This window comes from Hippichthys cyanospilos, chromosome 18 (genome assembly GCF_059441005.1).
Source record: "Hippichthys cyanospilos isolate Australia breed blue-spotted pipefish chromosome 18, RoL_Hcya_1.0, whole genome shotgun sequence".
NCBI classification, from domain to species: Eukaryota; Metazoa; Chordata; class Actinopteri; order Syngnathiformes; family Syngnathidae; genus Hippichthys; species Hippichthys cyanospilos.
Window position 1 is genome coordinate 13,348,880 of NC_142386.1, and position 26,100 is coordinate 13,374,979.

The 26,100-nt window shown below is 40.8% G+C and overlaps 4 protein-coding genes across 7 annotated transcripts; 2 read left to right on the forward strand and 2 right to left on the reverse strand.

Moving 5' to 3' along the window:
• The first annotated feature begins 1,566 nt into the window (after positions 1 to 1,566).
• Positions 1,567 to 2,530, forward strand: hspb9l (heat shock protein, alpha-crystallin-related, b9-like). The gene has a single exon (XM_088441047.1). It carries the CDS (start codon positions 1,626 to 1,628, stop codon positions 2,259 to 2,261), a length of 636 nt encoding a protein of 211 aa, XP_088297173.1. The 5' UTR covers positions 1,567 to 1,625; the 3' UTR covers positions 2,262 to 2,530.
• A 1,069-nt stretch (positions 2,531 to 3,599) lies between these two features.
• Positions 3,600 to 16,711, reverse strand: fam53c (family with sequence similarity 53 member C). Of its 3 annotated transcripts, none has more exons than XM_088441614.1 (5): positions 16,444 to 16,711; positions 12,698 to 12,965; positions 12,525 to 12,582; positions 9,194 to 10,152; positions 3,600 to 8,351 (listed from the first exon to the last, which is right to left on the reverse strand). In XM_088441614.1, exons 3-5 carry the CDS (start codon positions 12,529 to 12,531, stop codon positions 8,058 to 8,060), a joined length of 1,260 nt encoding a protein of 419 aa, XP_088297740.1. In that variant the 5' UTR covers positions 12,532 to 12,582; positions 12,698 to 12,965; positions 16,444 to 16,711; the 3' UTR covers positions 3,600 to 8,057. The 3 variants fall into 3 exon arrangements, with proteins under 3 accessions (XP_088297740.1, XP_088297742.1, XP_088297741.1); XM_088441616.1 differs by having other exon boundaries at positions 16,222 to 16,711; XM_088441615.1 differs by having other exon boundaries at positions 15,879 to 16,711.
• A 949-nt stretch (positions 16,712 to 17,660) lies between these two features.
• Positions 17,661 to 22,862, reverse strand: slbp2 (stem-loop binding protein 2). Of its 2 annotated transcripts, none has more exons than XM_088441618.1 (9): positions 22,772 to 22,862; positions 21,438 to 21,590; positions 21,043 to 21,120; positions 20,895 to 20,972; positions 20,664 to 20,807; positions 18,658 to 18,831; positions 18,399 to 18,558; positions 18,170 to 18,293; positions 17,661 to 18,100 (listed from the first exon to the last, which is right to left on the reverse strand). In XM_088441618.1, the coding sequence occupies exons 1-9, from the start codon at positions 22,816 to 22,818 to the stop codon at positions 18,036 to 18,038; spliced, it is 1,023 nt and encodes a 340-aa protein (XP_088297744.1). In that variant the 5' UTR covers positions 22,819 to 22,862; the 3' UTR covers positions 17,661 to 18,035. The 2 variants fall into 2 exon arrangements, with proteins under 2 accessions (XP_088297744.1, XP_088297743.1); XM_088441617.1 differs by having other exon boundaries at positions 20,664 to 20,810.
• A 411-nt stretch (positions 22,863 to 23,273) lies between these two features.
• zmat2 (zinc finger, matrin-type 2) lies at positions 23,274 to 25,817 on the forward strand. The gene is made up of 6 exons (XM_088440999.1): positions 23,274 to 23,353; positions 23,992 to 24,094; positions 24,182 to 24,305; positions 24,426 to 24,499; positions 24,958 to 25,103; positions 25,223 to 25,817. Exons 1-6 carry the CDS (start codon positions 23,336 to 23,338, stop codon positions 25,364 to 25,366), a joined length of 609 nt encoding a protein of 202 aa, XP_088297125.1. The 5' UTR covers positions 23,274 to 23,335; the 3' UTR covers positions 25,367 to 25,817.
• Positions 25,818 to 26,100: the final 283 nt, after the last annotated feature.

Consider the following 26,100-nt stretch of genomic DNA (forward strand, 5'->3'; position numbering starts at 1 on the left):
CTGAAGCCTCGCCTACAAGGAAGACTCCTCCTCGCTGTACGCACGTCAGCACAAGGGAAAATACCAAGCGCACGCGCGCATGCACAAACACACGCACACAAATACACGCACACGCGCGCACACGCACGCACGCACGCACGCACACAATGACTCCAGTTTAACCCCGTGTGCAAAATGAAAGATCTTGTCGCGGAAAACGAAAGTAAACTCATGAAATGTCGAAGGAAAGTGTTATAATAAAGAGATTGAAAAAGAAGACCGCTAAACACAATTGCTGCAAAAAATAACATTGATGAAAGGACGAAAAGCTCTGGGGAGTTGAAGGAATCAGCAACAGCAACAGTTAAAAAAAAAAGTCAAATATTTATGGGGTCTGCTAAAGTAAAAAACAAAACTCGGCGCAGGGGCAAGTCGAGATTGGATACACAAATATGTCAATAGCGAACCCCAGATGACCCAAAAAGCGTATAAAAGCCTGAGTTACCTGTGCGTCTGTCTCCTAGAACCTTCTCCCACATTGGTTAGCATGGCATCCGTATACAGCTTTATATGTGGCTCCCAGTACTTTTCTTTATCTTCTTTATCTTCTGTGAAGAATCACTAAAATTCGTGCCCTACTGATGATCCGTAGCGATAGTGCTATGTGCCTATTAAAATAAACATCACAAAATGTTTTATGTTTTGGGGCAGTGCTTCTCAATCATACTTCGCCAAGCCCCTCCCTAGGAAAGAGAAAACTGGATGCACTGACTATAAATATATAACTATAATATGACTATGATATATAAAAATTGTAAAAGTATATAAGTTTACCAAAACCTGTATCCTTTTAAACATTAAAGGGACAGTGAGCAAGACCGTTTTTCATCAAAAAAGGAATACATTAAATGATTGTAAATTTCTGCAAATGAATGTGTTCTTAATAACCAACAGTATGTTTTAAATATAATCATAGGTGTAGTTATATTTAAATTATATTGCATGGGGGTGGCACTTCTCCGGAGGCGGCCATGTTTGTTAAAGCTACAGACAATGGTAAATGTAGCACCTGCAGCGCCTTCTGCTGTCCGTGATGAAAAACTACATTTTTCACACTATCCCTTTAAAAAAAAGCAATATAAATCAACTTTCAACAACTGTTAATGATTTTTTATTATTATGATTTTGTAATGAGTTTTTACAGGTTACAGCTTAGTCCAAAAGAGAAAAAAAAAAATTCAGTAGGGCCCGTCCCACTATTTGAGGAGCACTGTTTTGGGGGAAGGTTGGAATGGACAAACGTCATTTCCGTTCAGTTTAATGGGAAAAAAGATTTGAGACACAATCACCGTGAGCCTAAAAAAAATACTTGCAATCAATATTTAAAATACTTCATTACTCCCAACCACTGCAACTTTATAAAGCCTATGACGGAGTCCTGCCTCAGAAATAGAACAAAGCAGCAACGTTTTGGCATGCGGCAGCCGTCTGTGCTGCATTTAGACTCTGACACGCACACACACACACACACACACCAAGGAATGCTGCTGGAACTTTCGGGCTAGGGGATATAAGCGGTAGGGCCGTTCCAACATCAGACACTCCAGACCCCAAGCTGCGAGGATCAAGAAGCAAGAGGAAACAGGATGTTGTGCCCCAGCGTCTTCCAGCCATCCGCCGCCCTGAGGCCCTTCATGGACCTTCACTGGCCCATCCGCAGCCTGTGGCCCGAGACTAGACCTCTCTTCTACCACTTGGAACAGGAGATGCTGCGCCACATGCAGGAGATGAGGCAGAACATGGAGTACATGGAAAGGCTTCACCAGAAGATCTTCGAGGAGATCGACCACACGGCGCCGACGGCTACCTTCAAGCCCATTGCGTTCCACCAGTTGAAGCCCGAGGGAGGAAACTTCGCGCTCTGCCTGGACACCCAGGAGTTTTCCCCTGAGGAGCTGACTGTTAAGCAGGTGGGCCGTAAGCTGAGGGTGAGCGGCAAGACGGAGAAAAAGCAGGAGGACGGCAAGGGTTCCTTCTCGTACAGGTGTCAGGAGTTCAGGCAGGAGTTGGACCTGCCGGACGGCGTTGACCCAGAGACGGTCACCTGCTCGCTGGTGGGGGGGCGGCTGCAGATCCAGGCGCCGCGAGAGAAACCTGTTGAGGATGGGAAGGAGCGGTTGGTGGCCATCAATGTTGCCAATGCGCCTGCCATTGCACCGTCCTCCGAACCCTCCTCCACACAGTCCTCCGAGGTCAACGGCCTCTCGTCTGCAGAGAACTGACAGTGAAACCCGAATGATCTGATGGACAAAACACACTTTGTAGCAAGCTTTCTTGTTCTGATGTTTTCGGGAGCAACTATGATTCACTGATATTGAGTCACATTCTATTTACAACCATGACGGATGATGCCTTTGAGATCATTCTTTTCGGCACCGGCAAGTTATTTTTAAACGTTGGTCTCATTAGCACAACAAAAGTGTTTTTGATTGTTTGGGAATATGTTCTTGTGCTTTTTGGAAATGTAGGAACTATATAAAAATGAATAGAATTTTAAAAATTAAAGTTTGTGTGTTATGATTGACTGCCACAATTCATTGCAGCACTCTGTGTATCCTTATAACATACTGTTACTATTAATAGGATTTTGGTAATAATTTGTAAAATAGCCTGGAAAAAACTAATTGTCCTTTTAAGTTTCTTTTATTTGAAGCTTCATAGACACATTTTAACAGAACAGCTTAGTGGTCTGCAAAAGAGTATGCAGGTACATTGACCAAGAGTGGAGCCTGTCGCTGACCAAACATGAAAAGTGGAAATCAGTGTTAACATTTGAAATTCCAATTTAATACAATAGCATTTGTAAGCTTCTCAAAGCTTCAAACGTACTCACTGCACTCCTTCATCTACGTGTTGTCATTCATGTGTGAGATTCACTCGGAGATAGCTACTGGAAGTACTGTCTTCAACAGTCAAAAGCTTGGACAAGAGTGGTGAGGCAACCAGTCAACCAAATCACATAGTGTCCTACCTCCTTTCTTCACTTTTCGCTAGGGGTTTTATCTTGGGATATGGGCCATGGAATATATCTTGTGATATATTCTTAAAAATGGGATATACCTTTTTAAAAATAATCTGTCGGGCGGCATGGTGACAGACTGGTTAGCACGTCCTACTCCATGTTCAGTTCTTGACATATAAATGCAAATAGCATCGCTTCCAGTTCTGAACTTCCTGTGTGGAGTTTGCATGTTCTCCCTGTGCCTGTGTGAGTTCTCTTTGGGCACTCCGGCTTTCTCCCATATTCCAAACATATGCATGGCAGGTGTATTGGACACTCTAAATTATCCTTAGGTATGATTGCGTGCATGAATGGCTGTTTGTCTCTGTGTGCCATGCAATTGGTTGGCAACCAGTCCTGGATGTCCCCCGCCTAGTACCTGATGCTGCCGGATAAGCTGCTAATGATAATGGATGGATGGATGGATGGATGGGGGACGCATCAAACGTACAAGTGGTATTGGTAATTGCTCAAGAGTTTTTTAAAAATGTGGTACCCCTCTTATAAATAAACCAATTTTCTCCCACCATTCCTGATGACAATAAACACAGCACACATGTTCATTGTAAAATAATTCTCAATAATTTATTCAGAAACTGCTTCTCAAACTGCCATGTTGTCATTTTTTTTAAATCACATACAACAACAATAATAATCATAATAATAATAATATTAAAAGACGAGTCTCTCTTCTAACTTGATCACAATCGCTCATTGTCCTTCGTGCTCAAGCTTCCCATTTTGGCATTGTTGACCTATCATACGATCAATGAGAAATATGACGAAAACAAGAAAACATCGGAAATGAAATTGAAAATTTGGACAGCTATTCAAACACACTTCCTTTTCTCCTTTTTCCTCTCACATTTTGATTTGTAGAATGTTTCATTAAGGCTCATGTCGGGCAATTGGACACAAGGGGTGATATCGGCCGAGGTGGGCGGGCCTTTCGTATGCGTGACGGAATGCTGTGCGCACCGCATTACAGTACTTCCCCAGATGTGAAAATCTAGAACAGGGATGTCAGACTCATTTCTATCGAGGGCCACATTGCAGTTATAGTTTTTATCAGAGGGCCGGAATAACTGTAAAGTCAAATACATTTTTAAGTTCGTCATGCATTTAGAGTTTAGAGAGGTCGGCAAAAACTGTTCAAAAGAGAGATTGGAAATAATAAAATGCTTGCTTTTTTTTACCTCCACAAATATTGAGAAGTTGAAGACAATTTGGTATTTTAGCCAAAAATTTAAATCAGCATTTGGCGGGCCGCATAAAATGATGCGGCGGGCCGGATCTGGCCCTTGGGCCTTGAGTTTGACACCCGTGATCTAGAAGCTCTCAGATACAGTCAAACAAAAGGAATTTCCAACAACTCATCTTCATAATAAACCTTTTCATAGTGCCATTGATCATTAGTTACACTCGGTGAAGGTGATGGGAAAGTATGAACCACTCAGGTAAACAACAGCTTCAGTGACTACTTGGGCTAAACAGGATGACTCCAAAGCAACATGGGGTGCACCTGAATGCATCGCCACACTTACAGTATATGGGTCAACATCAGATTAGTTTCCTCTTCCACGTTTGAGCAAAATATGATTTTCCATGAATTAATTGAATGAGAGGCTCAGTTTAGACAAACAAAGTGCAAATCACTTCTGCTTGTAATAGTGTCGCAAAAACCTTTCAGATGCTTCATTGTAAATGAATGTGAATGTGCATGGGAAAGCATCATATGCAGTACATTGTGCGCAATACATTTGTTCTAATAATTATTATTAAATGCTTATTTTTTTATATTTAAAGTTAATGTTGAAACTGTGCATGTTGGGACAGTGGCTCATCCGAATATTAAGTGTATTTTAAGGCAACAATTAAAACATCTCGTCAAACATTTGCAAACTTGAAGAGCTAATTATTAATTAAATAGGCTTTTTGTTGAAAACATGTTTGAAAACCACACTGTTAAACCATGAAAATAAATTTGTTCTCAACTTCTCAACGGATATAATGCAGTGATTTGATTTTGTATGTAAAGGGCACAGAACAAAGATTTCATGGGCTCAGTTAAAGTTCATATTTTCATTATTTTTGTGTTTTGTAGGCATATAAGTCACTATGTGTTAACATACAGTGAATCTTTCCTTTTCATAAGGCTTTTTTTGTGATTTAATGGTTCCGAAAATACTGGGAGACACGAAAGTGGCCGATTCAAACTATATATAGTGATTAAACTGCTGCATACCTACTATGTGATCCCTTTATAATTTTGTCTCTTTGTAAAGGGGTTATGGAGGTCTCAAGAAAAGCTTTTTCCATCTTTAATTTGTTCCATGAGAATGCTTGTAACGCAAAGCACTCATATCTTAAATCATTTTGCTTGATCAAAATTCATAGAAATGCCATTCATTTGTTTCAACCAGCTGAGTTTTAAATGGTGTTGGTAGGCTGCAGTAATGTATATTTTTCACAGAGGATAAAGAATATATGCCTGATGTGAAAATTCTAATGATATAACTGCCATTGTCTTTCAAATATCCATTGCATGAACCATTATTGCTTAAACCTTTTTTCCACATAATTGTTTCTACACTGCAGATTTTTTCGATCAGAGATCGGCATATTACATTTTTTTTGCCAGTACGTTGGTTGTCTGTGCCCCTGCGCCCCCTTCCTTCACCTCTTTAAAATATAGGACGCAGTTTTTTCCCCGCCAAAATTGAGGGCCAAACGAACATTCAATAAACTGTAACTCGATTAGAATTTTTTTTTTTTTTTTTACTCAAAGACACTCGAGGAAGATTGCATCTGTAAGTTATGACATTTGCATCTCTATTATGGACACATTCTTACAGTAATTACGGTAATGGGACAGACTGTTAGCAGCCAGTGGGTGTTTTGGGGCTAACAGCAGCTTTTTGCCGAGGATGTTACTGCAATTTTTTTCAATAAAAGAAGCGAGCAGACTGAACCAAAGCCCGAGTCCAGGGACATTACGGGAGCTTTCAAGAAAAAAATATTATTATAGCAGGTTGGCAAACGCAAGGGTGCCAGAAAGTTTGATGTGAATGACTGTATCCAGAAACTGTGTAAGGGAGAAGGTACATAAATACTGATTTATGACAATTATCTTATTTACAGATGTAAAAACAAGAAAATATGAAATTACACAAAGATGAGATTTTCTAAATGCTTCAGTTCTAATGTTTACTTATTGTGAAATGTGCACTTTTATTCTGGAAGGCCGCGGTGTAATTTTATTTCCTGTTTTACCGTTTTTCGTTGTTCAGCTCTTAGTGGTACTTTAGTCAATGAAGATGAACGTGTGCATTTCAACTGATTCCAATTCCTTCTGATATTTTGTGCTGTTTTCCGTGTTTTATCGTTATCGCCAAACTATTGGTGCGTCCTATATATGATAACATAGAAAATATTAGAATTCGACCCTTAAATTAGGGGTGCGTTCTACATACAGGTGCTTCCTATATTTGGGGGATTATGGTTAACCTCCATTGTCCTGCTACAAAACACAAATAATAAAACCTCTGAAAAAAAAACACAATTAAACAGTGCTATCTACAACTTGGCCTTAAACAAAAGGCAAAAGCTTAACTTTACAGTTTTAACTTCAATTCTCCTAACTTTTTACTAACGTTTTATGTGTGCTCCCTAGGTACTAGACTGCAATAAATAATTATGACCGTTAGAGAGCATACGCACACTGTTGTGATTTGGGCTGACCTATCTCTCCAAAGAGATTTTTCAGAACCAATTTTATGTTAATGAAACAAAATTGTCACGTGATAAACATCTGTCACATACGCTACAGCTAAAAGGCAATGTTTTGCTGAGTTTAAGTTACTAGAAAATGCCATGTTTTTGTTTTTTTTTCTTACTGTGTAACTTGGATTTCCTGGCTAAATCAATCAGAGTGAGATTGTCTCTTTGCGATGTGCCCAATGGTTACTAGAATGATGTCACCTTTTTGGAAAGGCATCCCAGAATGCTCTACTCAACTATGCAATAAAATCCTATTTAAAAAGGGAAATAACACAAACATCTCTTAATACCTAATTCTAAAGATTGCTTTTTACTTTAAGACAGTAAAATGAACTCGTCGGGCAAGATTATTTACAGTATGAATTTCAATGAATGAAACCATGACTGAAACGCAGAACAGACATTGAAATACCAGCCACGCTGGCTATTTTTTTTACATAAACTGAGAAAACGGTGCTCAGTGCATTAAGTTAAGGACACTTTCTTTCTTAATAATAACTGCTGCTTACTAATGCAATCGTGCTGACATATTCCTGGGAGCATTTGCGTATGCTTGCTGCCTATTTAGACTATATTTACACTTCCAAGTATATAGCGGTTTAAAGATTTCTCGAAATTTTGGAAGATGTAATTGGGTGAAGCGACAAAACCATTACCGACGACAACAGGTGACACAGGTGGTGACGATTACAACAACGGACCAGATTACAACCAAACCTGCTGTTCTGTTTGCTTTTAAAATGTTTTTGGCATTCAGCGGTTCGTCAGCTGACAAACTGCCCACCTCTGGATTGTTACGCCTCACAGGTTGGTCCAAAACGTATTTCTCACTCAAATGGTATATTTGTAGAGGGCCGCAGACATTTTCTTTAATTTCCTGACTAACAATATGAATGAACTCAATTGCATCATATTATTTTCTGCTCCGCAGCCTAATTTGTCTGAGCTGAGCCTTCAAGAACAGCGGATAGCTGCTCTTTCGGTACGTAGCAAGTGTGACGGACGCCGGCGATATTGCATGAGGACGCGGCGACACGTCGGGGGAGTGAGTGGTCTGCTGCAAGTAGTCACATCATTACTGTCGTTGTTCAGCAGCTTCAATTAAGCCCAACTGGTCCAATTAGAGGTGTTTCTAAGAGCCTTGCTAATTAGTGGCACTGTTCTAATTTAAAAATAAAAGAAATCCAATCCAAAAATAATATGAAAAACCAAGGCCAACCTTCCATTTACAAACACATCAGTTTTCTTCGATTAAATTCAAGTCCAGTTCTGTACAATCCCTCTCGAAGACGGCCTGCTGCTGCGCCGCCTCGCGCTCGTCCGCATCCTCGTCTTCCTCGCCGTCGTCATCGTCCTCGCGGCACTCCTCGTCGCTTTCGCTCAGCGGGCCGATGCTGGACCTGCCCAGACACTCGGCCGGCGAGCACGAGCCCCGGAAGTCGCCCATAAACGACTCCATGCCGATGAAGAAGTCGCCGCCGCAGGCCAGCCTGCCACCGCGCTCCAAATACTGCGGGTCCATGCTACGGGTCTGCGAGATGAGGCAAAAACAAAGGATTTTAGTATAAGCTTGAATTCATAATTAAGGCTAAAACATTGATGAACAGTATTAGCACATCTGAATAGTTTAATGTCATGCAGATTAATTTACTGCTTGAAAATAAAACATTAGAAGAGGAACTTAAAGAATAACATTCATATCACAATTTTATGGAAGTGTGGAGCCATGGGGTATAAAAAATGCTATTTTTAACCATTATATCAAATATGTTTGAAAATTAAGTAAAAAAAAATGCATACACACATATATATATATATATATATATATATATATATATATATATATATATATATATATATATATCACAGGGTATTATTATTATTAATGTGTGTAATTTTCCCATAACGCCATGTGATATGCACAAGACAAAACCCCATGCCAATATGGGAAAAAATTTGGTCAACATTATACTGAAATCATGGAAAATTAAGTAAAGACTGCGTATTATTATTCTTTTTTGTGTTATTTTTGTTATTATTATTAGAGTGTGAAATTTTCCCATAATGCCATCAGTATGCACAAGACAATACCCCATGCCAACATGGGGAAAAAAATGCTAGTTTTTAAAGCATTTGGTCAACATTATTTTGGAAAATGAAGTAATTTTTACTTCATTATTATTAATTCGCAGTTTGCGGCCACAATGGCTGTTAAGGAAAAATCTTTTAATTGTCCCAAAATACCTGATGGCCACCATGCCCCTGATTTAGCCTACAAGTTTGTTCAAATGATCTTGCCAGTCAAACATGTTGGAATCCACATAGGCAGCATCACGCTTCCACACGATCATGGTATTGTTGCGGGACTTGTACCTGGGTCATCTTGGTGAAGTCGAGGACAGGTCGGGCGCAGGGTCGGTCGGGGTCACGGCGCCTCTTCAGCCCGGGCTTGAGAAGCAGCAGGTCACAGGGCTGCGAGTGGCACCGCGGCAGCTGCGGAGGCAGGCTGCGGCGCAGGGATGTGGGCGTGCTGCATGCCGAGGAGGGCGAGGCAGGCACCGGGGCCCCCGCCGCCACCCTGCCCGGCGGAGGCGCCACCGCTTGACTGAGCGCGGGAGGCGGAGGCAGGAAGGCCGCGGCTGCCGAGTCTCTGATGAGCACGGGCGAGAGGGAGAAACGCCGCTGGGGAGGCGGCGGCGGGTGGAGCGGCGAGGGAGACGAGGAGCAGGAGGAGGGCGAGGGGAAGAAACAGCAACAGGCTCCGCCCCCTGCCGCTGCCTCGCTGGGATCCCAGGGGAAATTCCAGGGCAACGGAGAGTCGGGAGAAAGCGCCAGGCTGAAGAAAGTGGGACTGGATGACGAGTGCAAGGAAGAATTCAGGGAGGAGCTTGGTGCACGCAGCGGACAGGTGCCGGCCCCCACCGGTACGCCAGCCGCCCCGGCGCCGCCCACTCCTCCATGGCACTGCTGGCGACTGACGGGAGTCCAGACCCGCGAGGCGCTGGGCCGCCAGGTGTAACGACAGCGAGACAGGTCCTCCGGGACCGACAGAGAGCGGCAGTGGCGTTTGGGTGGTGGGGGAGGAGGGGGAGGCGGGGCGGGGCCGGATGGCGCCGCCGCCCCGAGAAGGGAGAGCTCGGACGCCGAGGTGCTGGGTGCCAGAGGCCGGTGCTGCTGCGACTGAGAGGTGGGGGCGTCCAGGGGGTCACCCCCCTCCTGAAGGTGGGCATCGGGCGGCACGAGGGGGACGGGGCCGGGAGGGAAACTTGAGCTCAGCAACCCCCCCTGCAGGCTGGATTTAGAGGGAGGGCAGGGCTGCCAGTAGCTGCTCTCTGAGAACACACAGACACATCATTTACAAACAAAAGTTTGGAAACAAATTCAAATTCAATACATGTATATATCTCATAATGTTTTTGCCGCTGTTTGAATTTGAAGCTTTTTGTGACCTCTTATTAAAATGGATTTATATTCCACAGAAAAGAAAAATAACTAGGCCTGGGAGGGGGGTTCGAATATAAATTAAGATCACCACTAATAACTAATGAGAGGCCTCAGCTTGCCTGAGTCTTGAAAATACTTTTGAGGCTGCAGACTCAAAATACACAAATTACATTGATTAAATCACTCATGTAACTGAATTACAAATACTATTTGTTTCAATACAAAACGTTAATTAGATGCAAATGAGTACATATCAATGAAAACCTTTGCATACGCTAACATATACCAAAGGGAAATCGCTGGCACAAACAAAAATGCTAACGAGCTAATCACATACAAGGCAGCACTACATAACATGCTGAAGATAACTTACATTAGCTAGCATGTTATCCACAGTCACAAGTCGTTTGATCAACAACCTAACTAATTTGGGGAAAATGATCATAAATGACAACATTCCTACAAAGAAGGTACAACTTACAGACACTCGTGAGACAGATTTCACAGAGACAGAACAATGTGTGTGTCACCGACAGTGACTGCTTTCAACTCAAACCACACCGTCCTTCCGCACTACAAAATGTAATAAACAGCGGCCAGAGGCAGTGGCGAAAAACAAGGATCAAGCCAAACAAAGCAGAAATGAATGAACTGTTAAAGGATAATCCATTGTTGTTTTCTTCTTTCTCAGACCGTGTGGTAAGGCTTAAAAACTTTAAAATTCAAAAGTAAAAAAAAAATAAATAAATAAATCTCTACGAGGTTTTTACCTGACATGTTTCAGCGTTTTCTTTCACCTTCCACTGACACGCTGAAGAAGGCGAAAGAAAATGCCGAAACATGTCAGTACCTGCATTATACGAGGACTTATTATTGTCGCTCTTGATCTAATTGGAAATTAAAAACAAACAGAAGGAAATATTTTATTTTATTATTAGTTTACTAGAATTTTATTACGGTTTATTTTATTTGTGCACGTAAAAATATGCTCAACATACCTCCTTTGGGACCATGGTAAAGAACTATTCTCAAAAAAGGAATCATTATTTAGAATAAAGTTTTTAAGACTAGCAATGGATGCTCGGTGGCATGGTGGATCGAACCATTCTGTAAGACTGGGTTGTTGGCATAATAACATTAAATAGCCTCCTGAATATAAAATATATATTTTTATGACCCTACAGTATGTTTTACTGAATTACAGTGATTCCCCCTATTTCGCGGTTAATGGGGGGTGTCAACCCCCCTGCGAAGTCTGAAACCCGCGAAGTAGGGTATCCGTCCTTAGATTTCTATGTACGCCCCAATATAGCTGCAGTAACCATAAACAATCCTTTTTTTTTTTTTTTGTATTGTTTGCGTGTTTTATTTCCTTTCTCCTATGATTTAACATTACATTATTACTTCGTTTGTTGAGAATTTGTTCTCAGGACTGGTTATCTGCACCAAGACTCAGGTGAAAGAGTACGCAAGTCATCACGTTGAACTTCACATTTATTTTGGCTCATGTATGGTGTATCATGTAGTATCTGTTGAATAATAAATCAACAACAATCTAAAAGTCAGTCAACTAACATATAAACACTCGCCGAACTTTAATCTATGAATGTACTGTATTTTTAGCCGACATTAGCAACAACTAACAACAACTACTAACTATAAAGTGCAACCTCTACACAAACGAACACATAAACAGAATAAACACTCATCGCTTACTAAAGATAGGCAGTAGCGTGCGTTATCAACATAAATGATAACAAACTATAAATATGAGCTTACGTTGTCATTCACTACGTCACCGTAACGAGCCAAATGACTCACAGAGAACGTAAAACAGGAAACGGAAATGCAACGCGACCCGACAAATTAAATGCATGCATTTTAAAATAAGATAAAAAAATGTCACAAACTCTAACGCTTGAAGAATTTTTAACATAGTTATTAACTAATATTACTTAGTTATTTGATGAATACACTACTCTATAATGTACTTTTTTGCTTTTTTCATTTTTTTCGATTTTTGCGCATTTTTTCAATTATTTTTTATTTTGAAATATTTTTAATTTTTCGTGGAAAAACCCGCAAAGTACTGAGACTGCGATATCTGAGGCCGTGAAGTAGAAGGGATCACTGTATTCACCTATCTTTATTTTTAAAGAAATGTTTATTATAACAATAAAATGAAGTGGCGGTAATACCACTTTCCAATATTCACATCCTTTGGGGAATTAGGAAGTTTTATTCTTCTCAGGGGACTCACCAGGCATCAAGCCATCTGGGGGCCTGCACTCTGCGAGGGTTTTCGGGTCCAGCAGGGACTACGACACACATACACACACACACAGACAAAACAAGAATTAATACACGTTTTGTGTTGGAAAATACTTGTGGGTAAGTACTTGCAGCGTTTCAGTGATCCCCTCTGCCACTCACCAAGTCCGAGTCCCCCGGCTGAGCAGGGTCGCCTTCCAGACTTCCTCACGTTCTCCACCAGCAAAGCGACCACGTCATGGTGGCGGGGGAGGAGGATGGAGAGGTGGAAGGTGTGAGTCACACCCACTTGTGTGTCTCTTGTCACTTCTACAGGAGGGGCTAGTAGCTGCAGACTCCTCCTCCTTTCACCTCTGGGCCAGGTAGCCCCACCCACCCTCACAATGACAGCATGACTGAGTCTAGTCCAACCGCCACCTTGAAAACCTGCCTGCAGTGGTTGAAGAAGCCAAGTTAATTCAAGTGTTCAAAATACACCACGGTGCAGTGGTTCTCTTTTATTTTTTCCAATTACCGTATTTCTCCGAGTACAAGTCTACCTCGATTATAAGTCAACCCCCCATTTTTACTTCAAATTAGGTGAATTTTACAAAAACCCGATTAGAATTCTACCAGATTTTAGTGGTTATATATAGGTCATGGCTGTCCAATTGTAACACAGGGTGTGTGTTATTAAAATGACGAAAATATGGTACTTTTAGAGACATTTCTTTGTCGTAGGGCTGCATGATTATGGCCAATGTTTTTTTTTAAAACAACCTAACCCTAATCAAGGCTTAATACTTACAAATAATAATAATAAACAAAAATAAATAAATATTTAAAACAAATGACACACAGGATAACACAGGTAACAAACTTGATGAGTGCAAATCAATGAAAAAAAAAAAAACGAAGCCTACTTAGAATGAAGCACATTTTTTACTTTTAAGCAAATTGTAATCAATTAGCAGTCAAAATTAACATTTTTGGTCATTTCAAACCCAATTTACTCCCAACTTTTATACAGCTTTTTCAAAATGGCTCTCAATTGACAGCTAGCATTATATTTATTAGGAATCAGGTGAGATACTCAACGCCATTTCACACAGGTAAATAATACATTAGGGTGAAAAAGAGCAGAGGCTTTTGTCATGCAAACATGTGATGGCAGGATGAAATTATGCTTGATTTGACATGTAGCGTAGCTGGCTTTTTAGATGTTAAAATCGCAGAGGATTCATTAATCGTGGCAAACAATGCCGTTAAATTCGATTAATTGTGCAGCCCTACTTAATCATTTATCAAATAACATACTGTTGTGCAAGGCAATGTACACAATGTGCAGAATGTTGCAGCAATAAAATGATTTGAAGTTTCAATGTTTTATTTTTTTGACATAGCGGAATATTAAGTCCTAAAAGTCATCATCTATATATGACATGCCAAATAGCTCTTTCCATTTGACTCCCAGATGTCCTCTCCTTTCTCCTCATCAATTGTTCAAACATCCTCGTTACTTTTTCGCGGGTAGTCTTTAAATCTTTAAATCCATCCAGTTTGTTTGAAATGGAGGTTTTTAGAGATGATTTGCAGATCATCTTACTTGGGATGTTCTGTACCCAAGTGACCACTGTTATGAGATGAAAGTGTGGAAGGTTGCCTTTCGCTGTTTCTCCCCCCACCTATCGACATCCATGACGGCTTCAAGCACATGTCCACGAACAAGCCGGCTTTTTCTTTTCATAATGCGCCATAGTCTGCCAAAAAATGCTTGATGAAAGTGCATTTTTTGCAATGTTCTGTGCAAACGCTTTATAACAAATACATACTATATTGAATTAAAAGTATATAGAATCATTTTAAGCCTTTTAAATGACGTATTACATAATTTGCATTTGAATGAATGTTCACAGATATGTGGAATACCCCCCCCCCCCCAATGAAAATGAGGAAAAAATAACTCAATTTGTACTTGGAGAAATATGGTATATACCCCAGGTGAATTATTTTTCAGCAAAGTAACCCCTAAACACTGCCAAGTTTTTTGGTTGAAAGAAAAAAAAAAGGCTCGTCTTGCCATTTGTGTCCTGATTTATTAAAATTTGGAGCTACAATTGTCAAGGCATATCTGGAAGATAGATCATACACCATCACTTTTATTTTGGGCTCGGCTGTGGGAATGAAAACAAGCATTTGTCACATGACGCTTTGCGAAGGAGCCACTTTAACAAAATTTAGCAATAAGTTACTTAATGTTCCAATTAATTTGCTCTTGATTTGAAAAAAAAAATAATTGTTCCTGTCTTGATGATTAAAAGCATGGAACTAAATTTGCTGATACCTGCAGAAACCATTAAGGTCTCGCGAACCTTAAGGGTTACCTGTACCCCGATTGAGAACCACTGCACTACGACAACAACTTGGGTACACTAGTAGAATTACTGTCTAACTTAGGTGTTGTGTATGACTGTGGTGAAATGAATTGAGATATAAAGTAGGGATGTTACTCCACTATTGTCTTCCATTACATACACTAATAAAACTACTACATGACATATCTGAACACTGAATAACTATGGCACACTTGTATAACAACTTTATCTTAATAGTGATTTTTTTTTAACTTCAGTATGTGTAATATGAAAATGAGTATGGTGTATGATTAGAACTCTACTGCCTTCCACTCATGTCTGATATTAGCATGTACAGGTAGACTCGGGTGCATTTGTACAACAAAATGTTTTCACTATTATTTCACTATTTGATAACTGGAAAATGTACTTTTCTGAAATCACATGATTCTACTAGTTAAAGTCTCTCATTTCACTTGTAGTAGTAGTGAATTATTCCAAATCAGTCAAAATGTTTTCATCACGCTTGAGTGTCTGCTTGTTCTTCCTCGTGCTTGTATGGATAATTTCTTAGGGTTTTTTGGAATGTGTGAGCGTGGACACAACAAGCACTGAGAGAATGTCCAAATGAGAATAGAACCCCCAACCTCAGAACTTTGGGGCCGATTTTCTGTGCCATTTTGACATAAAATGAGGTCAAATCAGTGTGGCGTATAGCGCTGACTCCAACACAGGTGTTGTCAAACTGTGTGTGCTGAGATTTAATAGAGAATAGCAAATAAAACGAGGCCGCCCCGTTGAGGCCGCCGCAGCTGGCTCGATGCTAACACTTCCCATTGTTTTCAACGCAGGATGTTGCATCTTGCCAATTGACGTTCAAGAGGGGCGTAAACGCGATTGTGCCGTTTTGAGCCTTTTCTACAACGTTTCGCGGGGACAGACGATACATAACCGGGACGCTTCTTTAAATGTGCAAAACAACGTTGGCTCGTTCTCACATATGTACACACCTGAGCAGTCCCGGTCCGCTAGCTATAAATAACGTGTCATCCTGTTCTAACTTTCAAGGTCGACACTGGGTTACATTCCCCCACTAAACTGCAAGAAAACAAGCCGACGAGCTGCTCTCCGCGCCGGTTTCGGCTGCTTGCCACACACGCCCCGGTCGGCCGCTGCACTGCGGGACTAGCAAGGCAGCCAAACCGGCCGCTAACTAAGCCAAGCGAGTCCCGCACCAAGCTAGCAGCGGTTAGCCGCAACTGTAAATATCCGACGGAGATGCTCTCGTCCGCCGTTGGAGAGCTCTGTCTTTTTGTGTGTAAACTAGCACACCCGAATAGTCACAATGGACACCTTTGCTGTTACTTGACGCATATTCTGTTGGGAATTGTAGCTGGAGACAGGAGGACAACACGACGGGATGCTGCGGGATGGACATGGCCGGGCTTGTTAGCTCCCCCTCCCCTCCATCACCAGCACCACCCTCCTCTCACCCCAGACGGAACCGCAAAACAAGCGTGCGCGTCGCACATTCGCGGACTCACGGATGGATGTTTGGGTGGATGACAGGCTTACTTCGTCTGACAGTCCCTTCTCCGGTACCTTCGGTCAGCCCCCGGTCAGTCGGCGTATTGACCCAGCGTGATTAAGGAAGCCCAACGTACAGCTACAGCCCGCAGCCGCCGCCACCGCTGAGCTCAGCATCCAAAAAGCAGCCACCGCAATGGATTACAGCCTGTGTACGCGTGGCACAGGCGAAAGCGTTCACCTTCCGGTAGGATCGATACTCCGTGTTGTCCGATTATTTAAAATAGAATGATGCAGATTTGTACGTGCACACGAGTGGCGAGGCATTCATAAATAACGTTTACGGTGGCGGGAGGGGAGGGGTAAGGGGCGGGATTATCACCCCCCCCTCCTCCCCCGTCCATTCCTTAGTAGCATCACCTGCCATTTATTTACAATTATTTTCGGCTGTTTTACATTAAAAAACAATAGTAACAATTATTAGAGGATAGTTTACACGTGGCTTGAGGAATTTCTGTAGAGATTGGAACCTCTTTTATACTACAACAAACTAGCAAAACTAAAGCACATTGAGTATCTGGGACGTTATAATACAGCCTTGATATTTCCAATACCGTTATTACAGCCAAGGGCAGCGCTTTTCAATTATATTTTGAAACAGCCCCCCCCCACCCCATTTGCCATGCCAACCCAGAACTGGATCTGGAATAAACTACTTGTACAGTGAGCGCTAAAAGATTTTGGATGTTGGTGTATACAATTATTTTGGCTGATTGCCAATATCAATGCATGATTGGGACAATCCTTGTAAGATGAATTTACTGTAAGTGTACGCTTGACAAAGCCTTAAATGGACAATATGAAGCGAGCCTTGAATTTTACACTAATCAAGAATGATGCATTCATTAAGTCAGTCATTCCCAAACTTTTCCCGAAATACTCGCTCAAAAAAGTGCTCTAAATACTTCCATGATGACCAATCTATTCAAACAATAGAGGTAAATATATAGTAGGTGTACCGTGCATATTAAGCAAAGTAAACAAATAAAAAAGGCAGTGTATTACTTCCAACCACTGGGATCAACATAAATGAAACTTGAAAACGCTGCATCCAATTTAACACTTTATTTACATCTTTATTCATTTTAGCTTCACTTTCAATATTCAAAGCAACATACGTTATGATAAAAAAAAAGTGAAAAGAGCTTTAGCAGAACAGAGGTGAACGTGGACAAAAAAAAAAACAAACAAAAAAAAACAAAACAGTAGCCTCTACAGAGGCCAGAAGGTGACAGCAAAAAGAAAGCGTGACTTTAAATACAAACTTTACCAGCTTTTTGTGTATACTGTATTGAGAACACAGCACAGGTGACAAAGTGCAGTTAACGCAGTGCAAATGATAGAAACATGCTAGAGTCAAAAGTGCCAAGTCAACCTCAGTCTGTTAAACACCGGGATACATTGCTCTTATGTTTGCTTCAGGGCTGAAGAGCAAAGAAGCTCAAGGAGCAAAAATAGTCATCCCTCATTTCAAATCCTCAGTGTTCTTAAAAAGCCAAATAACTCAGCGACACACGTAAGACCAAAGCCCAGACATACATAATTCAGCATCTTGATGACCAAATTGCAGTTATGACCCATCAGTAATGACTCCATAAGAACTGGTCCGAAACCATTGGGACTTGCTGGTCATGGGCACCGAAATCTATAAAAGGAAACGAGATTCCAAACTTAAAAGGTGACAAAACAGTGCCGTGCATTTTGGCGCTCTCACCTTCTGCATACTTGTCCTCCAGCTGGAGGTGGAACCAGTCAGCCATGTGGTCTTTGGCCAGTTCAATCCTGAAGGAGCAGTTGAGACCAGGGGGAGAGCGAGAAGGTTGGCAGCTGTTGGATTCCTGGAGAAAGCGGATAACGTTTTGAAAAGCAGGTTGGATTGACATTAACAAAAGTCATTACTCAGGCTAGGCGAGTCGTGTATGAAACGGAAGGCATGACGTTACCGGTGACAGTGGAACGCTCCAGACGCCGGGCAGCTCCGGCGACACGTCGGCTGAAAGTGGAGACGCAGAGGAGGCCTTGGGGGCCACCGGGGTCTCCTTCTCTCTCTGCTCTCCTCCATCATCACACAAGTCAGAGGTCATTTTTGCCAGCTGGTTTTGCCTGCCAGAAACCCGGTTTACAGCCAAACCTCAAATTACGCCAACTGCCGCGGTGGTGATTCAGTCAGTGGTGCCTGAAGCCAACTTTAGCTGGACTTACAGTTGCTCCACAGGGTCGAGAGTGAGGTCACACAAGTCTGGCGGGGTGTCACTGGGTGGGTCCCACTGGTGCAGCGCTCGTCGCCACAGGCGAACTTGCATATCCCAGGAGCGCCTGCTGTACTTCCTATACTTGTTTGGTGTTGACGGGTGGAGCTTGGGGTCTCTCAAGTATCTGAGGCAGGGAGGTTTGTAACAAAGAGTGAACTCTGGACCAGTTTACTTAAAAAAACATGAATGTGCACATTCTTTGCACGTGTGATGTCATGTCAGTTTGTGCTGACATGGCCAGGGGTTCTCAAGTACATATCGGTACCAAAAAAAAAAATAAATAAATAAAATAAAATCTTATGCAAATCAATTTGAACACGCAGAAAGGTATTGTCATTGTGTTAGAAGATAATGATACCTTTCTGGAGTTGAATAAAATATGCCTAGAGATACCAGTACAAATGCAGTTCTGAAGTTTATTCAGACTGAGTGCACTCCTTTAACCCCCTCCTCATATCTAGGACGTATGTGTCAAACCCCAGTCCTCGAGGGCCCGCATCTTGCATGTTTTCCGCTTTTTTCTCCCCAACACATCTGCAGGAGCTTGAAAATGATCCTAACAATTTGAATCCGGTGGGTTTGAGAGAGCGTTTTTGAAAACATGCAGGATATCTGCCCTTGAACTGCAGTTTGACACCTGTGATCTTGCAGGTACTTGAGAAAATGATTTCATAGGCGTACAAAACAACCTTATAGATTAGTTTTTAACCCACCACCGCTGAAAGGTTTTTCCGTTTGACCTAACAACTTATGAAATACCTCCCTCCAAAAATGTTTATAGGTATTAATTTTGTACCCAATAATTAAGCAAAATAATCACACAAACATTGTCCTATTTTTAACATAATAGTTTATGCAACCCCAAAAGTTTAGGGTTTCATTTTTTAACTCTAAACTAGCCCTCCTCTCTCCCTCCCAAAAAAAAAAAAAAAATGTAAGGGCCCATGTTACAATCATTTATGTAACATGCATTTGATTGCTTACATATTAGACTCTGTTATTTTTAATAACTATCTCCATTTTAAGTATTTCAATGGCATCCTGTGCCATAGACAAACATTTTTTCAGGTGTGCCACTTTGATTTTTGCAATTCTCAGAATTATACAGAATTCTGTTGTCTGCAACAAGCACATAATGGAATCATTTGTCTCAAGTAGGGATGCATCACTACGGACAAAATAATAATCATGATTATCTTAGTCAGTATTGAAATCATGGTTATTAATCACTATTATAGTTATACTATTATATATTCTATATTATACAGTATGATTATTTATCATGTTTAGTCAAACATGTCTATTTATTGTCCTTTAAAAAAATATATATATAATTATAAAAGGCTTAATTTTTTTTTTTTTTTTTTTTAAATCACCCAAGACCTGGCAAAAACTTTGCACACAGGGCAACAGCTAACTTACTTGCTGAGTGCAAACCACTGAAAAAAATGAAGCCTACTTAGAACCAAGCACATTTACTTCAAGGTACACTAAGATTTTGACTGTTTTTCATTAAAAAGGAAGGACACTTTAGTCATGCAAACATGTGGGAAACATTGCTACCTTATGGACAAAGTGCTTTTATTTGACTCGTAATAAATAAAGTGCTTGACTTTTTAAATATTAATTTCGCCGAGGATGATCTTAATTGCGGCAGCCAATATCTTGATCGCGATTAAAATTCGATGAATTGTGAAACCCTAGTCTTGAGCAAAAACATTTTAGCTGTTCAATCTAACTATTTTGCCGGGTTTGATTTGTTTGAAGTAAAATTTTATACAAACCAAAATATGGTAATTTTATTACTATTATTACTATTATTAAGCATACCTTATTTGCACTAAACATTGTACATGCTTAACATTTAAAATTGCTATCTACGCATTTCCTGTGGTCAAACAGGTTTAATCATTGGCTTTGAACTCTACTTCTGACCTGTGACCATGAAGGCCTTACTTAGGGACTTGCTGCAGGTAGTTCTGGTAGCCGCTGGTGTTCTTGCCATACAAGAGCTGCTTTTGCCTACGCTTAAGAACTGCAGCGTTAGTCTCAGTGTTGCTGGGGTCTGGGATGCGAGGGTAGCAGCGAGCTAGCGAAGCCCTGCTGAGATGGCATAGAGCATTTATTGTACAATGCGTAAGCAATCAAATGCACGAGAATAGCACGGAGCAGTCATGTTCATCACACCTCTTGTCCAGATCTTCCGTTCCCACAGCGATGCTGTTGGTGGACACTTTAAGGATGCACCGCTCCAAGATGGACGCTCTGGACATAAGTATAAAATAAACTTGGGAAAGTTAAACAGCTATCCTGAAGAAGAAAAATCCAATTCAACCTGCGTGGCTTGTTGGCAGATCTCTCCTCTCCACGCAGGCCAATTGCTACTGGAGACGTTGGCATTGCAGACACGTTACTGAAACCAGCACGGGTATAGTTAAGACTAAGATCTCAAAATTACTATCACGGAAAGATAAAAATGTAATACTGTGTGGATTAAAAAAAAAAAATATATATATATATATATATATATATATATATATATATATATATATATATATATATAATCTTGAGGACTTGAAAGGGGCAAAATATCAATGCAATAAACCAACCAACAAAACTCCAGCTCACACTTTAAGGTGCGTGTGTGGGGCTTTCAAGACATTCCAATGGGAAATATTTGAATGATTTATTTTTCAGAAACTAATCCAGGTACAAATTGACATGAGTGACCTGACGAGGCTGTCAAAAACAGAACTGCAGCCAGGGAGAAGCCAAGGCTCGGGGGCAGAGCGACCAGCAGCTTGAAGTGGTTCGGGGAGGCCATTCCACATGGCCGTCGACCAGCCTTTTGCACAAACACATGACTGTGGGCTAAAGCTGAAACTGAGCAGAATTCAAGTTAGATCAGCATCTCAAAATCAAATTAAGCATAGAAAACTACTCTTACATTAAAATACAGTAAAATAATGTTTTTTTTGTCTTCTTCAAATTGGTAAAACAGTCCAAGGGTCTTTGGAATAAATTGCAATCCCTTCCACCCTAGCACCGTATACACCAGGGGTGGGAAAACTTTGACGTGAGTATTGAAAACTTTGTCCTCTAAAGTTTGACAAAAGGGAGCTGATTGAGTGTTTTGATATGCCACCTCATTAAAGAAAATGTGGGATATCTAGAAAACATGTACTATAGTGTCAATTAAAAAAAAAACACTAGTTTTTTTAAGCACCGTGTATTTAACTATTTATTGAAATTACATCCAATTACAAAAATTAAATGAAAAAACTTTTTAATTTACAGAAACTATTTAAGCACCATTTTTCTTCTTTTTTTTCATGTTCGGTAGGCTGCCTTAAAAAGCATATGGCCCCCAAATCGTAGTTTGCCCACTCCTAATACATACAGTAAACAGAATGGCCAATTTAAGACCTTACCACTTCTCGTAGCAGCAGAAGCCGATTGGCTCAAAGAAGTCACATGATTTTCAAGGTGCCATCTTGAAAGATGCTTGAAAGAAACGTGAACAAGCGGGCGTGTGCAAGTTGCACCGTGTGCGTTACGCAGCCTGGGCTGCAAAGTGGCGCCTGTCAAGCGAGTTGTCCAAACTCTTTATATACAGCAATGCCCACCCCATCAAAAAGTTAAAAAAAACAAAAAAACAAAAAAAAAAAACCTCACAATCAATGCAGGTACGCTCAGTTGGCAGACAAAACCAGAGAAATCATCATCAATGTGTTTGTTATCTGAAGTAGTTCAGTTAGAAGTTACTGTTTTAACTATTTTGTGGCCACAGAGGACTTTGACAATTTCACAAGACTTGCACAAAGGAACCGAAGCACGGGTTTTCTTAACAAATTAGTTCCTGACTCGCAAGCTACCGTCGCCGCACCAGTTTAGTCATTAAAAAAAAAAAAAAAAAAAAAAAAAAAAAGTTTCTGTCGTGTATTTTAGGGACATCTCAAATTCAGACTGGACAGCGCCGTGTGAGCGACGCGAGCTATCCTATCATGGGCTTTTCCGAGTTTTCGTGTCCGTAGTGTGTGTATACATAGAGATATTTGACTAACCTCGAGGAGCGCAGAGGGCTCATGGTTTCCACACCGCTGCGTGACATATGGACACTTTTGAATTTGCCGCCTTCGCTTCAAAACTTGCCGACGCCATGTTCAAGTTAAAGATGCGTTTTTAATGAGACGCACCTGAAGAAGGCGTGGCCTGCCGCAGTTTTTCTAACGCTTAATTAGAAATGACTCAAGTGGGGTTCTCCCTCATTTTCAGTCTTTTACAGGCTTAGACGATTTCAAAAAGACGACAAACTACATACAGGGAAAAATAAAACAATGTTCGAGCCATGTAGTGCCAAAACTGATCTGTGAGAGGCAGCACAGCCATTATTTAATCTAAACTAATGAGTTTTTTTGTCCATGCGTTTTCTGTTTCATATTGACTCATAATAATAATAATAATAATAATGTAGTTTTCCCCCGATCTTTCTAAATTTGCCGCCGACCATCTAAATAAATAAATTAATTAATTAATTTAAAAAAGGCCACCTAGTACTCCATTGCGCTACGGGGCGCTGTTCTCCCGATGTAAACACTGATTCCTCCACACCGGAAATTGTCGCAAACATGGCGTCTGGCTCCGGGGTTGGTATTTTTATTCTGCGTTGTTTGTATTGTTTACACCCCAACTATTGTTTTGTTTATAACGATACCACTTTGCCGATGCTTATGGGATTATCTAATTTTTGAGTGTCGTGATTTAAGGCTTGAAATGCGCTCTGTCGGCAGCTAAAAAGCATTAACCCTTCACAAGCATATGTACTCGATATCAAATTAAAACTTGGACTTTCAGTTTATAGAAGTAATTAGTTCTTACGTCTACAAATTAGTCATAGTCGGACACTAGTTGAATACCGCATGTTTGATTGTGATTGGTCGTCCAATAGTTTTTTTTTTTTCATGTTGTTTGTGCTCAGTGAGTCGCAACATCCCAATCTGCAACACTATTCCATTTGTATTTACGTTTTCGTGTTTCACTGCTTTTCACACTTGTAGAGGACGTCCTCGATTTACGAAGGGTTTAGGCGTAGGTCATTACAATGTCAGTCATTGCCGTTTGTATGGAGAACTTGGATTCTCACACATGGTACTTTTCAGTCTACGACTACTCTTGTTCGTGACCATTATCATGTCAGGTTCAACTGTGCGCTCGTCCTACATCATACTGTATTTCTTTACTGTATGTTCCTTGTATGTAACTGATGTGCATGGTTCTCTTCCAGTCAAGTAAGAATGACTTCCGTCGGAAGTGGGACAAAGATGAATATGAGAATCTTGCCCAGAGGCGCATTGCCGAGGAGCGAGAAAAAGCGGAGAGCAGAGATGGTGAGCTGTCAATTTGTTTCAATTTACTTGGAGATAATAATGATGAATTTAGCATCAGACAAAAAGGTACAAACTCATGTGTCTCAGGGAAAATCGCGCCACCAGTCAAGCGGGAGAATCTGCGTCACAGGGACTACAAAGTGGATTTGGAGTCCAAACTGGGGAAGACTATCGTTATCACCAAGACAACCCCTCAAGCTGAAATGGGGGGGTATGTAGAGAATTACCTCTTTGAAAAATGAACTTTTTGTTTCCATGATTTGGTTCTTGACAGAAGAAAATGGCATATATTATTTGAAATATTCACAATCCAAATATTTTTCTCTTTCAGCTACTACTGCAACGTTTGTGACTGCGTGGTGAAAGACTCCATCAACTTCCTGGATCACATCAATGGCAAGAAACGTAAGTAGTTTTCACACTCAGTTCAGCGGAGATGGGAAAACTCACTCTGAGCACTTAGAACTATAACAACTACCTCAAATGCACATAGCTGGAACAACCACAATCAGAATTGTCTTGTTTTGTCTCGCCCTGTTGGATTGTCTTATCATACGCTGCTACTTATGTCTTGTCTTGGGGTACTCTTGCCATACCTGGTTTTCGTTTTTAGTTTTAAGTTTTGCAACACTAGGCGAAGTAGCCCTAACATACTGCACATTACTGTTTTTAAGAGGCTCGTTTTAGGATTGTCTTGTCTTGCGCACCTGCACTTTGTTATTGTACATGTAAAATGCAGAGGATAGTGAGAAACGCAATTACAATTTCTTTGTATGTTAAGTACGTGTGAAGAAATTGACAATAAAACTGAATTTGACTTTGACTTTGTATACATACAATTGCACATTTGTGTTTGTGTGCAGATCAGAGGAACTTGGGCATGTCCATGAGAGTTGAGCGATCATCCCTGGATCAGGTGAAGAAGCGCTTCGAGGTGAACAAGAAGAAAATGGAGGAGAAGCAGAAAGAGTACGACTTTGAGGAGCGCATGAAAGAGCTGCGGGAAGAGGTCTGAAATGTTGTCAGTGAATGTTGATGGAACTCCGTTAGTTCCAGGATGGTTAAATCAATAAGGCAAAAAGAATGTCTGGATGTTAGTAAGGTATCGTTGTGTGTGCCTATATTTAGGAGGAAAAGGCAAAGGCTTACAAAAAGGAGAAACTGAAGGAGAGGAAGCGTCGCGCCGAGGATGACGGGGACTTTGAGGATGACGACGAAATGGCGGCTGTCATGGGTTTTTCAGGGTTTGGGTCTTCAAAAAAGAGTCATTGACACCTCAAGTACGTCAGCATGGCTAATAATTGTGTCACAGGAGAGGAGCCTCGAAGGCGGTAAACGCAAAATCAAGGACATCTAAGGAGTCCTGCTGCGCAGATGGCAGAGTTAGTCCGTACAGTAGTCGCCATTTTGTTGGGATTCCAAAAAAGTTGTTTCATCACAACTATTTTTTCTCTTATTTTGAAAGTGTTGCAGCTGTAAGCACCACTGCTAAACAGAAACAAGACCAACATTCCATAGGTTTGTGGAATGTGATTACATTTGTTTTTTGTTCTTCATTAGAACTTGTTCTCAAGTTGCATGTTTATACAGTATTTATCTGAATAATACAAACATGGATGTCAGTGAATACAGAAGTAACGTCAAGAAACTCTTATTTGCTGTGTGGACAAATTTTCATCTGCAACAAGCAAATATGATTTTAATAAACAAGATTTTTTTTAAACCGTCGTAGACTCAATTTGAAGACACAATACAGCACATTTTATCCTGACTTCAAAATTCACAGCAAATAAAACTGGATTTTACCATCAATGGTCGTGAATGAGTTAATAATCCCATTAGAATTTCCATAAAAATAAAATAGTATGTACGTTGCCTGGGCTCAGCCAAAGGCAACTTGAACTGATCTCGCGTTCATCTAGTGCAGTGATTCTCAATTATATTTTGCCCCCCAGGGAAAGAAGAAAATTTTTTGCGAGCCCTCCCCCACTTGATGTGCTAACTAT

What these genes read in the sequence shown, in the direction of transcription:
- hspb9l (XM_088441047.1), top strand. Translation starts at nt 1,626, where the DNA reads ATGTTGTGCCCCAGCGTCTTCCAGCCATCCGCCGCCCTGAGGCCCTTC.
- fam53c (XM_088441614.1), bottom strand. An exon ending in ACTTCACCAAGATGACCCAG is followed by an intron (nt 8,352 to 9,193) that starts GTACAAGTCCCG and finishes CTCATCTCGCAG; the next exon opens with ACCCGTAGCATGGACCCGCA.
- slbp2 (XM_088441617.1), bottom strand. Translation starts at nt 22,818, where the DNA reads ATGTCACGCAGCGGTGTGGAAACCATGAGCCCTCTGCGCTCCTCGAG. An exon ending in ACGGAAGATCTGGACAAGAG is followed by an intron (nt 20,811 to 20,894) that starts GTGTGATGAACA and finishes ATGCCATCTCAG; the next exon opens with CAGGGCTTCGCTAGCTCGCT. An exon ending in CTCGACCCTGTGGAGCAACT is followed by an intron (nt 18,559 to 18,657) that starts GTAAGTCCAGCT and finishes GGTTTCTGGCAG; the next exon opens with GCAAAACCAGCTGGCAAAAA.
- zmat2 (XM_088440999.1), top strand. An exon ending in CCTCAAGCTGAAATGGGGGG is followed by an intron (nt 24,306 to 24,425) that starts GTATGTAGAGAA and finishes TTTCTCTTTCAG; the next exon opens with CTACTACTGCAACGTTTGTG. An exon ending in TCACATCAATGGCAAGAAAC is followed by an intron (nt 24,500 to 24,957) that starts GTAAGTAGTTTT and finishes GTTTGTGTGCAG; the next exon opens with ATCAGAGGAACTTGGGCATG.